Source organism: Psittacula echo (assembly GCF_963264785.1).
Source record: "Psittacula echo genome assembly, chromosome: 13".
Lineage (NCBI taxonomy): Eukaryota > Metazoa > Chordata > Aves > Psittaciformes > Psittacidae > Psittacula > Psittacula echo.
In genome coordinates, this window is record NC_137749.1 from 2,349,254 (window position 1) to 2,362,929 (window position 13,676).

Below are 13,676 nucleotides of genomic sequence, written 5' to 3' on the forward strand. Positions count from 1 at the left end.
CCCTTATAAAATACGTATTTATGTTAAGAACATGGTATCAGAAACTGGGGCTTTGTGGTTCATATGGGATGAGTGTTTGCCTTTCTGAAGGGAGTACCTGATTGAGCTGGAGTAAGCTGCAGAATGTCATAAGAATGATCCTGTATAAACTAGGAGATGTTCTTGCTTATTTTCTCATTGAATTTTTATTTTCTATGCCAGAATCTGCAAACAGCAGATCTGAGAGAAAGCTCTGGATTCCTTTTATTACGTTTTTCCTACCTGATCAGCTGAGTTTTAAATGCAATTTTTTTCTACCTTTAAAAGTGAGATACAAACCCCTGCTTTGATAGGCACATACCAGCCCATATGTTTTGATGTTGGCAGTAAGCAGAGCATCTTGTAAGCCAAATAAATATGATGGCACTTAGCATGATAAACATTGAATTACATAATGCACATTATTTTAGTGTCTTTTCTAATGATAGTGATGTAAATGAGACATTAGGAAGAAGCTCTTCCCTGTGAGGGTGCTGAGGTGCTGGCACAGGGTGCTTAGAGCAGCTGTGGCTGCCCCATCCCTGGCAGTGTTCAAGGCCAGGTTGGACACAGGGGCTTGGAGCAAGCTGCTCCAAGGTGTCCCTGCCCGTGGCGGGGGTTGGAACTGGATGAGCTTTTGGATCTCTCCAGACACAGATCATTCTAAGGCTCTACGACTGTAAGAGGAGTCTGTGAAGTTAAGTATGAAGGGTTTGGAAATCCATTTTTTAGTAATAGTTTAACTACTTGTAATTGTTACAGAACTGACTTTGAAGCTTAGTGTGACATTTACAATGGATACTGTCTGCTGTGGAATCATCATAAATGTAATCCAGTGCAAAATGGTGATTCAGTTTTTTTTGTTTCCCAACATGAAATATCTCAGAATACAGCAGAGGAGGCACCATGATGAGGAAGACCATTGTTCCACTGCTCATCTCTCACACTGGGTGTGCTGACATTGCCATTTTCCAAAACATGAGAAATCTGGCTTCATAACATGTAGTAGTAGAGGACTATGCTTGTGTAATTGTTTGACAAAGGGTGTAGGTGGGTTATGTCCCACTTTGTGGCCCTGCTGTGAATGAATTAATCTCATTCCTGTCTGAACCTTCCAGAAGGTCTCTGTGGCCTGGCACATTCCTGCACAGAGAGGAATATTCTTAAGGAGGTAGCAAGAAGCAAACAGCAGTGCAGTTTAAAGGCATTTCTTTTGCTCAGAGGTGAAATGTGGTTGTGTTTTTGAATTGTGCGTGAATTTCAAGTCTCTAAGTTCAATTAAAAGCATTATTTTTTGGAAATACATATACTTACTTTTTACAGAAATATAATACCAGCCCAGGAGGCTGCAAATACGACTTTTAGAGGTGTAATAAGAAGTGGATCTGAATCATACAGAAGGTGCTTGTATGCTGTAAGATAGCAGCAAGTGTAGGAGTCGTGTTTGTAACTGTGGAGGGTCTGAGCTCTTGGAGGAACTCCTGGACCAGAGAAGTCGTCTTTCCAGGTTCAAAATTCCAAGTTACTTTCTTTAAACCGTTGCTGGGATATTTGAGGCATGATTCATGAGCTGCTGAAAGCTTGGCTATAGTGGTATGAACATCAAGAGTATGAAACAGCTATTTAAGAAATGCTGCTCAGGCTGCTATTTCAAACTTAGTGCTTCGTGTGGTGAGTTTGCTTTTCTCTCAGGAAAGTGAAGTTGCTTCATTGTGGCGGGCCTTGAAGTACATTTATTTTGTGCATGTTGCATTTTCTTCATGGCATGGTCATGATTTGTTTTCTAGGTGCCTACCAGTTGGGTGCCATGGAGATTGTGTAGGATCTTCTCTGGTTATAGATCCCTGTGAGATTTTCAGCAGAGTTGTCTATTCTGGGCAGCCCTTGTAGAATCCTTACTCTGTATCTGTTAGTCTGTATGTGTACTTTGCAAAGCACCAGTACACTTAACAGAATGAACAAATCGAAGGGACCTCTTTTTTTGAGCTTAGAAATGTGTTGGTGTTGAATGGCATTTTCCAACAATATTTAGTCTCTTAGTGGTGTTAATGAAGTTTAATATTAATCCCATTAAATTGAAGTGTTTTGAAGAACTCATGAATGACTGATAGCAGATGATCGTCAGAGAATTGTTTCACTTTATTATACAAATAAATCATGAGAGTTATGTTCAGCCTCAGAGTACACTGCACAGAGTCAGGCTGCATGTGTCTGCATGCAGAAGATGGAGATTATCCAGTCTGTTTTGAGTCAATTCAAACATGCTGCTGCTCTCGTCTAGAATGTCCTCTTTGTTTCTGTACCAAATGGACAGACAACTTGCTTTTCTCCATGGAAACACTGCATCTGCTCCATGGTAGTGATAGTAGTAAATGATTCTTAAATTGTCAGGTCATGGTCTCAAATGTTTTATCAGGTGAAGCGTTTTACTTTTAATCATGGCGCTGCCTGTGCTGAGGAAGGAGGTGGTGGTGGCAGCACACTTGTCAGATGTCAACTAAGCCTAAAGAGCTACTGGTCTTCTGACATTCCTGTCGTGTCTACAGGGTTCTTAAGCGGAGTGACCTGAGGCTTTCACTTTTTCCCCTGTTTTGTTACTTCATTATGTTTTCGTACATTTTGGAGTACTACTTGTTGAAAAGACAACTTTGAAAGAACCAGTGGCAGCTGTTTTCTTCATATTAGATGAATTCCTTTTTTGACAGTTTGAGAACATTCTACTTCTTCAATTCAACATTATGTGGTTCAATTTTATTTCTTTATTTTTAATCTCAACTTGCCAATAAAATTCATGCCTATTACCAGATTAGTAGGATTTATTTCCTTACACCAGTGCTTTTCAACTTGTTGCTTATGGATTGCTTTGATCCGTGCATTACTTAGAGGTCTGTAACAGGTAAATAAGGATGTTACTAATCAGCTAAAAGGGCCAATGCAGGGATTCATGTCTGCATTTGAAAATCTTTAGTAATCTACACACAAAAATTGCAGTTCATTTGAGAATAACATGTTTTCATATTATATGAAATCATATGTTACCCAGTAATAGCATAAGGGTAAAGCTTGTGTTTAACATCTCTCACTTTATGCTCAGTTGCAGTATTGGTAAAACGTGTGGTTTCAAACACTTAAATAGGGTATATTACTGGTTTCTTTCTGGACATTTCCTCAGGTTCCTGATAGGATCTTTTGAGAAGCTTTCAGTTATTGCCTATTGATTATAAAGAATCTTTTTCAGGAAAGCCGAGGCTGATTCAAGGCGAGAAAGAGAACAAATTGAGACAAGTAGCTGCTGGCTCTTAAGAGGAACTCAAATGAGGGAGCTGACATCTGGAGCCTGTTAGGAAATGCTGGAGTGCATGATGCTCGAAATGACTTGATGCAAATTCATGTGCTTTCAGTGTTTGATGAATTCTGTTAGGAAGTGCTGCTGTGAAGGTCCTGCCTCTTTCTTAGACTGAGGTTGTATTTTCACTATTGCAGTAAGGCAGTAATTTACCAAAAAGCATTGACAGTATTTTAGCAGCTTTTGGAATTAAGCCTCAGTTTCAGTAACTCTGAAAACCAGGGCACGAAGGATTGTGTTACTTCTGGCCTAGTTGTAGGCCTGTATGTTCAGAAAAGCAAATGACACAGCAAATATATAACCCATGACTGTGGAGAGCAAGATTAAAATATGAATGAGCACCCTGAGCCAAGAAATGCTGTATCGGAACATTCTGGCTTTCTGTTGAGCAGAAGTTTGTCAAACATCTATTAATAAATAACTATTTGAAATTGTAAAAGTGTAATTTGGGGGGGTACTTCAGTGTTTGTTGTCTTTTACTATACCTGTCCTTGCACAATATAGATGGTTATTACCTGTGTGGTGCCGGAATGTTCTTTGGGGGTAAAAAAAAGAGAGAGGAAATGGAAAAGAATGGCAGAATGTTGTTAAGACAGCTTCTAGCTTCCTGGTTTGAGGAGCAGTGTTTCTTAAGGGGGACTTGCTTTGGCTCAAACAAGGTGGTTGAATTTCCATAAATGTTTGGCACTGACAAAGACTGTGAACTAAAAAGAACTGCCCTTGATACTTCCTGTATTTCTGTATGTACCAAATCCTTCTTTATTGTGTATGGTTTTTCCATTCCATGGATTTAGATGGGTTGACGAAAGTGATGCGCATATGATGCATTGAGATTTAGCAGGTAGGGCAGGTATGTAGTAGGAGGGGAAAATAAACCCCTCCGCAGTGTTCCTGCTGTGTTCAAAGTGCCATTTTATGTGGTCCTCTGGTTGTTCTTGTATATAACTGTGCCTCCCACTCATATTTCATGCCTGTTCTTCTGCTTTGATTTTAGAGAGCTAACTCCCAGTTAAGAATTAATAGTAAACTACTGTATATCTTGCAGAAACAATGAAGAAATATTTCTCTTCAGTAGTCATAACTCTGCAGCTGGGTGGGTAACATACTGCTGGCAACACTAGAAAAAGGTTCAGAAGTCTTCCCAGTGCTACTTGCTAGTTTTCATGGAGCATAACGTAAATTGCAGACACACACCATACGTCCAAGGTGTAGTTAGTGCTTTTGAAAGTATAATGTTTTTGCAGACTTCTTAGAAGATGCCTTCAACTTGGCATGGAAGATCTTAAGGTAGCATAAAAAACCTCTCAGTCCGGTATTTAGGTTCACAAAGCAGTGTGCCTGATACTTTCCTTCCTTTCACAGTGAATTGATTTTTAGGAGCACTAATGTGCTGGCTATTAAAAATACATGAGAGATAGAACTTGCACTGTTAGGTAAAAGGCATGGTTGGCTTGTCTCCTTAGTCTTCCTTCCTGTGGCATGGCAGTCTGTCCTTCAGGAGTGTTTATTTTGCCTTTGAATACCCAGTACACCCAGCACATGCGCTTGGGAATACTGGTTTTGGGAAGTCTGCAATAGGTCGGCTTTCTGCCTGCACACATGTGTCCATTGCTGCCAAAATGCAAGGAACTGGCAGGACTGTGACCTGCTTTGCAGCTTTTGTTTGCCATGTTCTGAGCAAACAGTCTATTGCTACATGTCTGTGCTTTCCTTTTTTTCCCTTTCAGGTTTTTGTCTCAATGTGTGCTGGTCTTTTTTATGTGGCCATAGCAGTTCTGTCAGTGCCTTATAAAGCTTAGCAAATAGCCAAGCTGTGTTCATGCAGAACAGTTTGTGCTTTTGAAGATGGGATAGACCAGTGACCTTACAGTATTTGAGGGAAAAAACACATAGATTTTTCATTCTAGATGAAAAAGCCTGTCTGAAGTAGTTGTAATCGGAGGGAGGATGCCTTCCATGGCAAACTCCTCATAATGTAGTTCCTTGAAAAGCTTATAGCTGGCTTCCAAGTCAGAGCCAGACTCTATCCTAGCAACGCAGGGAAGAGTCCCTCCTCTTCCCAGAGGAGTGTGGTTGGGGCACTGTGTTGGGGACTGAGCCAGTGTATCTTGTGATCTAAGAGATCACGTACAGCTGAGGTGGATGTTTCCTTTTCAGTTGTCATCATCTAACTCTGTTGAGCAGCTTTAGTTTTTCAGTGCCAATCTCTCTTTAAAACTTTATTTTTATCCAGAAATTCCTGGTTCTCTTGCTTTCTTTTGCAGTTAGTTCTCTAGTCTCAAGTTGGCTTTGCTGGGATATAGCAACACTTAAAAATGTGACTGAAAACAGTGGTATATGAAAGTATGGATATAGACAGAGTGGGTATATCTATGTGTAATGTCAGTAATGCTGCTCAGGGCTTTGTTTTTCTTTGTTAAAATAGCCTTTCAGTTTAAGATGAATACAGCAGTATTCAATGAAGTGAGTTATTTTAGTGTTTTAGGTTCAAACTTGGTGTCTTTTAATAGGAAATGGCCTTCAAAGGATGCTGAGTTGGAAATGCTTCTGGTTGTTACTGCAAAGCATCTTCTGTCATGCATTTCATACACAGGCTATTTGTATATATAGAAATCTCTTCTGCAGTAGTTAAAATACTAACTTTTGTTTCATGTCTAATATTTTTATATACAGGTTTATTCCAGAATTGGAAAAACTTGAAGAATATATTTCATCCATGTTTGGAAAAAGATAGTTGTTACAGACAGAGGATTAACACTGGTATTGCAGAAAGATGAGTATGTTAAAACCAAGTGGACTTAAGGCTCCTTCAAAGACCATCAAGCATGGGGGAACATTGCTGAAAACACCTGTATCTGTTGCAGCTGGTAAGGAATGTTTGAGTATCTTAACTCTTCCCTTATTCATAATCTAATAAGAAGTACCTTGAAAGCTCTAAGTATACACTGATTTTGCTATTTACACCAAGGAATTACTGTATTCCAGATATTATAGTGTTTTCTTAAGTAAGAAAATTGGAATCTTAAACAAATCATGGCTTTCCAAATGCTTGTTATATTCAAGCTAAGTAACGATGCACTCTGGAATATTATTTGATTCCTGTTTTCTCATTGTGTTTGATTTCAGCTCCAGCAGAAAAAGCAGCTTCCAATGAAAAGACCTCAAGTACAACCACTGCAGATGCACATGAAGAGTTTGTGGATGATTTCAGAGTTGGGGAGCGTGTTTGGGTCAATGGAAATAAACCTGGCTTTATTCAGTTCCTTGGTGAAACACAGTTTGCTCCAGGACAGTGGGCAGGGATTGTTCTAGATGAACCCATTGGGAAGAACGATGGCTCTGTGGCTGGAGTGCGCTATTTCCAGTGTGAACCCTTGAGGGGAATATTTACAAGACCATCAAAATTGACAAGAAAAGTGTTGACAGAAGATGAAGCCAATGGCACACAGACAGCTCATGCTTCTAGGGCTACATCACCGACTTCCACATCAGCTGCTAGCATGGTGTCTTCAGCCACTGCTGCACTTCCCCCTTCAGGAATTCCACAGAAAACTTCACCACTTGCTTCTAAGGAACACTCAACTCCTTCTCAGATTAGCAATCTTTCAAAAACTGCAAGTGAATCGATATCAAATCTCTCTGAAGCTGGATCACTAAAGAAGGGAGAAAGGGAGCTCAAAATTGGAGATCGCGTTCTGGTAAGGTTCCCCTGCAGACTCTGTGCGTGCTCTTGATTGATAAATCGTAACTTCTGCTAATATTCGAAGCTTTCCTACTGTTTCTTTGATTAAGGTAATGTAAATTTATGCTCTAGCTTTCTTGTCATCGAGCATCTTTTGCAGACAAACATTCAGTATTTAACAACATTTGTAGTTTGTCTCCTATACCTTCAGTAACTCCAGTCATGGGATTTCCATGCAGCTCTTTTGCCCTATTCCGGGCCATGTCTTTAGAAAACTCACAGTTCAATGCTTGATTGTTTCCCTGAGTGGTGATAGGCAGCAACAGAAGCAGTCACATAAGGCCACTGATCATCCAGGAATTACGTGTTCCATTGGTGATGTGCCATGTTACTTGGCTGCCCTTCCTAAATCCAGAATCAGAAGTGCTTCTGCTGATGGATCATTTCACTCTTTTATAAAAGGGATCTCATTTTGTTGGTTTAAACACCTTTGTTTAAATAATCATGTATCTTTTATAGTTGCATCAAAGTAATAGACCACAGGTCACTTTTGATTAACTGAGTTGGTATACACCCACTAAGAAAAGTGGGAAGCTTTGCCTTGAAACACAATCATTTGCTTGAAAAGGCTGCAGAAATCTGGTGGTACTTTGCTTGTTGTATTCTTGAAGGCTATGTTTGCACCCTTCAAATATAACAGAATGATACTTGTATATCCACCAGGTCTACAATTACTGTAACAGATCTGATTTTAGGTTTGAATTATGTGAGTGTCACCAGGCTGAATAATTGTTTTACTGTTATTTTGCTGCAATCTCTTTTAATTTACAATATCATTTTTTCAAGTTCCATTAAGTAAAAACAAGGGCAGGAGGGGATGCCCTGGCATAGAAGGCATTTCTGGATTATCGTAAGAACCTTGTGCAGAAAAAAATCTCATGGATTTTGTTGTTTGCCTTGCAGTGCTCCACCAGATAATGGTTCTGCAGTAAAGGTGGATGAATGCTTTAGGGGGGGTTTAATTTTGTTTTTTTAATGAAGAATTTAACTCCTTTTTCTGTGTAAAGAGAGCTCAAAACATAGGGCCAAGCTGAAGAAAACATGAAGGAGACTAAGGTGAAGTGAGGGCAGTGTTTGCTGGCAGGGTCGGGCTGAGATGTGTTTTCTTGGGAGTGGCAATGGAAGCAAAGATTTACAGTTTATCCCCAGCTATGTCTGTCAGAGCCCTCTCAGCATCATTTTTTAACCACTTGTTTGCCTGTTTCTTAAGGATCTGTGTGAGATCTCCTGGGATGTCCTCTTTAGGTGGGACAAATCTCTGATGCCAGTGAAGGCATCACTTGTAATTTTCCTGTATCTTATTAGTGCAAGTTACAGAAGCAGTGTATCCTACGTGCCACAGTTTGATAGTAATAAGGTCCCAAATTCTGTTTCTGAAATAGAACAGGTTAAGCTTATTATTTCATCTGCCCTACTTGCTCTGTTTGCCTTAAGTCTTCCTGTTGAATCATCAAATTCTAGTTTGAGGTTTTGGGGCAATTCCTAGCACAGGTTGTCAGTGATGGATGCCTGTAATTTATATGTCAGTATAAGACAGTGTATGCACAGGAATGCTAAATGGACAGGATTCTTGTCTGCTGGTTTTTAACCCTCTTGAGTCCCGTGCTGGTTTTCTGTGGTGGATCCAGACTCTACTGATGTCATGTCTAATAATAATTCAGGTTTAAATACCTTAAATTGCCAGGTTAGTGCAAATAATAGTGAACTTGAATGATCCATTCTTCTTGTTAATATTCTTTTTCTCTGCCTCTGAACTCCTGCCCAGCACTATGGGCTGTAGAATTGAGCTGTGTCTGAGTAATTGCAGGAAACTGTCCTCAGAGCCTACACCTAGTGCTGGTTACAAAGGACCTGTCACTGTGGCAGGCCTGTCACTGTCACTTACTGTAGCTTGCTTAGTCATTGCATCTCCCTCAAAGGTACAAATGCAACTGGACTGCTCCGTATCATTTGGGTTTTATTTATACTGACCTTATAGCAGTGACTTTTCAGTTATATGTTCTGCAAGAGGGTGAGAGGCTAATGGAATTTGTAGGTACCACCTCAGCACAGAATTTCCTGAGTGACAATGTAGCATGATAGCTGTGAGCTGCTCCAGTCCGACTGCACCACTGCAGAACTCCAGCAACTAAATGCTGCACACGTTCCTCAGTTCTTGCAGCTTGGATTGACTGCTGTTGAATACGTTGTGAAGTTCCTTAGTAATAGCAATGCTGTGATGATTATGGATCTATGGGGAAAACAACTGCTGCGAATTGCATCTTGAAAACAGCGAGCCTCCAGCAGTGTAGAATTGCAGTTCATCAGAGCAATGAATTCATGATAGACAAAAGCTCATTTGGGAGTCTGATTAGAATACCTAACTGGAAAAGTATATCCTTAAGGGCAGATTCATAGATGGGTAAAACATAGCTCGTCAGCTAAGATTACATTTTGGGATGGACTTCATATGTGGCTCAACTTTGATCTTAGTGTGTGATCTTAGGGTGTGGAGTGTTACACTGGAGTATTTCAATCTGTTAAATGTTTTCCTCCAACTTTGATTTCAAAATGCAGTTGGAGCAACCTGCTGGTAGTGGAAGACGTCCGTGCCTGTGGCAGGGGGCTGGAAGTGGGTGACCTTTAAGATATCTTCCTATCCAAACTATTCTATCGTTCTGTGATCAGTAGAAGTTATCTTGAATTGATCCAGTCAGTATGTTCTTGTTTTCCATTTTGTTGGCAACTGGCTGGTTTGAGGCAGAAAAACCCCAAGTATATAATTTTACCTTTTTTGTTGAAGGTACCATCCAATCTGGGTTATCAAGAAACAAGAGGCCATTCTGATAACTGTTTAAATGCCAGAGAAATGCATTTACCAATTCACATCTAAACTCAGCTTCTCTTTTGCATTACACAAATGTAAATTTGACACAAGGTTTTGAACCTGAAATGTTGGGTTTAAAGCACTTCAGGCTTGACAAACTGATGTTTCCCAACAGCTAAGCTTTGCTGGAACCATTTCAAGTTGCTACTGAGATGTTAGTGCTGTTTCTTTACATGAAAAGAAGTTGTCAGCTCCTTCAGGAGAAGTTCACATTGTCCTGTCTTCTTGGAAGTTCTCTTTCTTGAGATTCTGGAGGAGTCAAAGCAAATCAAACTAAGTGAAGCGACTACACAAGTGAAATATTATACCCCCAAAAGTGATGTTCCAGTGCAAAAGGAGAGATCCTTAAGAGTCCTGTAGTTTACTCCTTCTCAAAGGTGATTAAGTTGTCTTGGGAATCTCTCATAAGAAGTCTCTCTCTCAAATCCCAGTACATCTGAGGCATATTCAGCAGGCATGTGCTTAATTGCCCAGTCAACTTGAAGCTGAGCAGTAACTTTCCTTTCACTGACAAGTATGTGGAAATACTTCATGTTAATATGTAGAAATGTTGAAAATACAGGGTGATAAAGTACATATTTAAAGGAGTTGTGGTTTCTGATACATAACTCATTATTCAGCTTTTACATTTGTTGCATTGATGTGTAACTTTAACTGGAAGAAAATAATAGAGCTAAACCAAACGAAAAGTTATTAATGGAAAGAGTAATGCAAATAGCTCTGTATTAACCATAATTTCCATTCTTAACATCTGAAGTATGTTCTGGAATCTGGATATGATTTAGTTGTTAGAGAGAGAACATTAACTCTGGGCAGCCTGATCTCATGTTTGGGGCTTGCTGTGAAGTAGGAAATGTTGATGTGGAAACCTGTGCCTTTCTTCATTACACTCATCCAGCCTTGAGTGAGTTAATGACACAGTGCAAGCTCTTAGGCTACAGATTGAGCATTTTAAACCTTGTATGAATAAGAATTCCTATGTGAAAAGTTATCCCTTCTTGTGCCATGGAAAAGTTGTCATTAGGTACTGAACCAGATGGGGAAAGAATAACTGAAAACTAATGCAGAAAACTAATGACTTTCAGGCTAAGCCAGTTTGTTTCCTGTTTGAGTTGCAGCCAGAGAACCTGTTTGCCCTGGTATTGCAAACACTGATGATTTCTTAAGAGCCCAAAGCAAAGCTGGTTTTAAAAACAAACAAACAAACAGAACCTCCTGAACTAACCAACCAACCAAACCCAACTTGTTGAAATAAAAAGGAGGAGACCTGCTTTGTGTGACAGCTGCTGCACCGACCAAAAGTTGATGCAGCTTTGAGAGCATCTTAAGCTCTTCTTTTCTGGAGGGACCAGATGCTGTATTTAAAATAAATAAATAAATGGAAATCTTATCAACTAAGGGGCCTTAGCCTTCTCAAGGGATTAAAGTGCTTTCATTCGTTTAACCAGTTACAGCTCCATCACAGCCTGCCAAATCTGATGCTTCTGGAGCTGAGCTGTAAAGCTGTAACTTGGGCCTCTGTCCGTATGTTCACAGATGGTTGCAAACTAGATTTACAGGCGTGTGCTGATGGGGCCTTTTTGCACAGTTACTCTCTATGCATGAGTAACATCTAATTTCTCCTTCTCGTCTGTTTTACACTGTTCACTGCAAGTTATTTCCTGCTTTGTTACTTCTCACGGTGTTCTTGAGTGATGTAATAGGCAGAGACTGATAGGAGATTATTGTCAGATTTGTTTCCACCCATGTGTAACCTAGCCTCAAGTAAACATGACGTAAGGCTGTCAAGTGATTAAAGTCCAGAGCTCTTAAAAGCAACGAAGGGGGAAAGAAACTTCACATGTAGAGAGAAGTTTCTCCCTTCAGAAGTATTCCTGTGTTGTCCACATGGAATTTTAAGTTTTCCATTTTCCAGTTTCTGTAGCATTCTGAATAGAAAATGCCCTTCTGAGTTTAGTCTATTTAAAACTCTATAATAGTATTTAACTCTTAAGAAACACCAAATATTCATCAGCATTGTTCCAGTTAAAGCAATGCAGAAATATCCTGCCACAATACATCTGAGGATAGAAAAGGAAGAAAAATTTGGAAGTCAAGAGCATGGGATTTGTGTGCTCTGTTGGGGCTGTCCTCGCCTGAGCCTCCCTCGCTGTAACTGCAAATGCGCCACAACATTAACTGCTCACTCACACTTTTGCTTTATCCTTAGCTGACTTGACTGAGGTATTTTGACAGCTTTGTCATGTTAAGTCAAGAATGAAAGTGATTCTTATGTATGTATATTTAGGCACAGTATTTTGGATACTGTAAAGTATAATGTAGATCAGTTTGCAGAGTGTCTGCTTCTGCGTGAAATACATATATGAAGATATAGCTGAAGGATAGCAGGTAACCAAGGGCTTTGTAACTCATCTGGGTGATTTTCTGTGCAGACTGCAGCTTTCTTTTAATGTCCCTTCTAAGTGGTTTTCAGGCCATATTTATCTGTGAGCTAGGTAACAACAACATGTTAAATTTATCCTGTTGCAGCAAGGTGTGAGTTGTGTCTGAGTCATTTTGTTTTGGCAACTCCTTACTTAACTTAAAACTGCATGTGAGTTACTGGGATATAATGACAGCAGTCGGTGAGTCCTCCACATGCTTTGTTAATAGTTTGATCATGCAAGACTGGTGGCTTTTCTGTGTATGTGGACTCCTTGTGTCTCCTTTCCCCTCCCCTCCCTTCCCAACTGGAGCGAGATCCAGGAACATGTTGTCCTTGTTCATTTCAACACAGGATGGGCGAAAGAACAATTTATTTATTTACTTAAGTCTCTGCCTTGGCTTTTTTTGTGGTGGCAAATCACATGTGGCTTTCATAGTATGGAATTGCTCTTAGGGCTTTGTATTGCTTCCTTTGTGCCTGAATGAGTTGAGTGAATGAATTGAACACCAATAGCACATCACTCAATTATTAAACTGTTTTCTTTGGGAAGTGAAGCGATAGCTCTGTGTCTGTGAGTGTCTCATTGCACGTTGGCTCTTCTGCCCATTTTGGCTTTGCAGGTTAGCTGCAACCAGAGTGGGTAGAAATGTGGAGGTTTCAAAGATGAGTTCTTCCAAGTTCTGTGGGAGCAGAGAGCCCACTGGAAGGCAGAGAATTTAACCACCAAATTTGGAAAGCCTGCAATTTGCCTTCACAGCCTTTTGCACATCAGAGAATCCACATGATCAAGATCTTGTCTAAACACTGTTCCCATCAGTGTTGCATTTTTACACTCTGCATTTTTTGATAGCAAAGTCACTCGACCATAATATCCAGTACCAAGGGAAAGCTGACATCATTAGTCCTGCTATTCACAGAATTGCTGGTTTGAAAAAGCTGAATTAGGGAGGAGGTTTAAAGTTCAGGAGATACTCCAGCACTCTTCCAGTTGTGTCCTGATCAAGTGTCAGATGTTCTGCAGATGTTTCTAAGAGGAAGTTGGATAATTTGAACCTAAATGTCTAATATCAGGAGGAAGAAAAAGCCAGGCAAAAAAGTGAGGGAGGAGCCAGATGCTGACAGACTAAAACATGGCAGTTTTGAAACTATAGATGTAATGAAGAAAACCGTTGTGCAGTGAGATTTTATTATTATTTTACTTTTGAATGCAATCTAATACTCTTAACTTCCAAAATAGCATTGGATTTTTTTGATGTATTTAAGAACTGGGCAGTGGATG

The 13,676-nt window shown here is 39.9% G+C and overlaps 1 protein-coding gene across 1 annotated transcript in view; it reads left to right on the top strand.

Moving 5' to 3' along the window:
- The window catches only part of CLIP1 (CAP-Gly domain containing linker protein 1), a 66,059-nt gene that overhangs the window by 5,850 nt on the left and 46,533 nt on the right, over window positions 1-13,676 (top strand). The window contains exons 2-3 of the mRNA XM_080628405.1: window positions 6,038-6,231; window positions 6,491-7,062. Of these exons, the coding sequence (XP_080484531.1) occupies window positions 6,138-6,231; window positions 6,491-7,062 (666 nt within the window). The 5' untranslated portion in view covers window positions 6,038-6,137. The remainder of the gene's footprint in view (window positions 1-6,037; window positions 6,232-6,490; window positions 7,063-13,676) is intronic.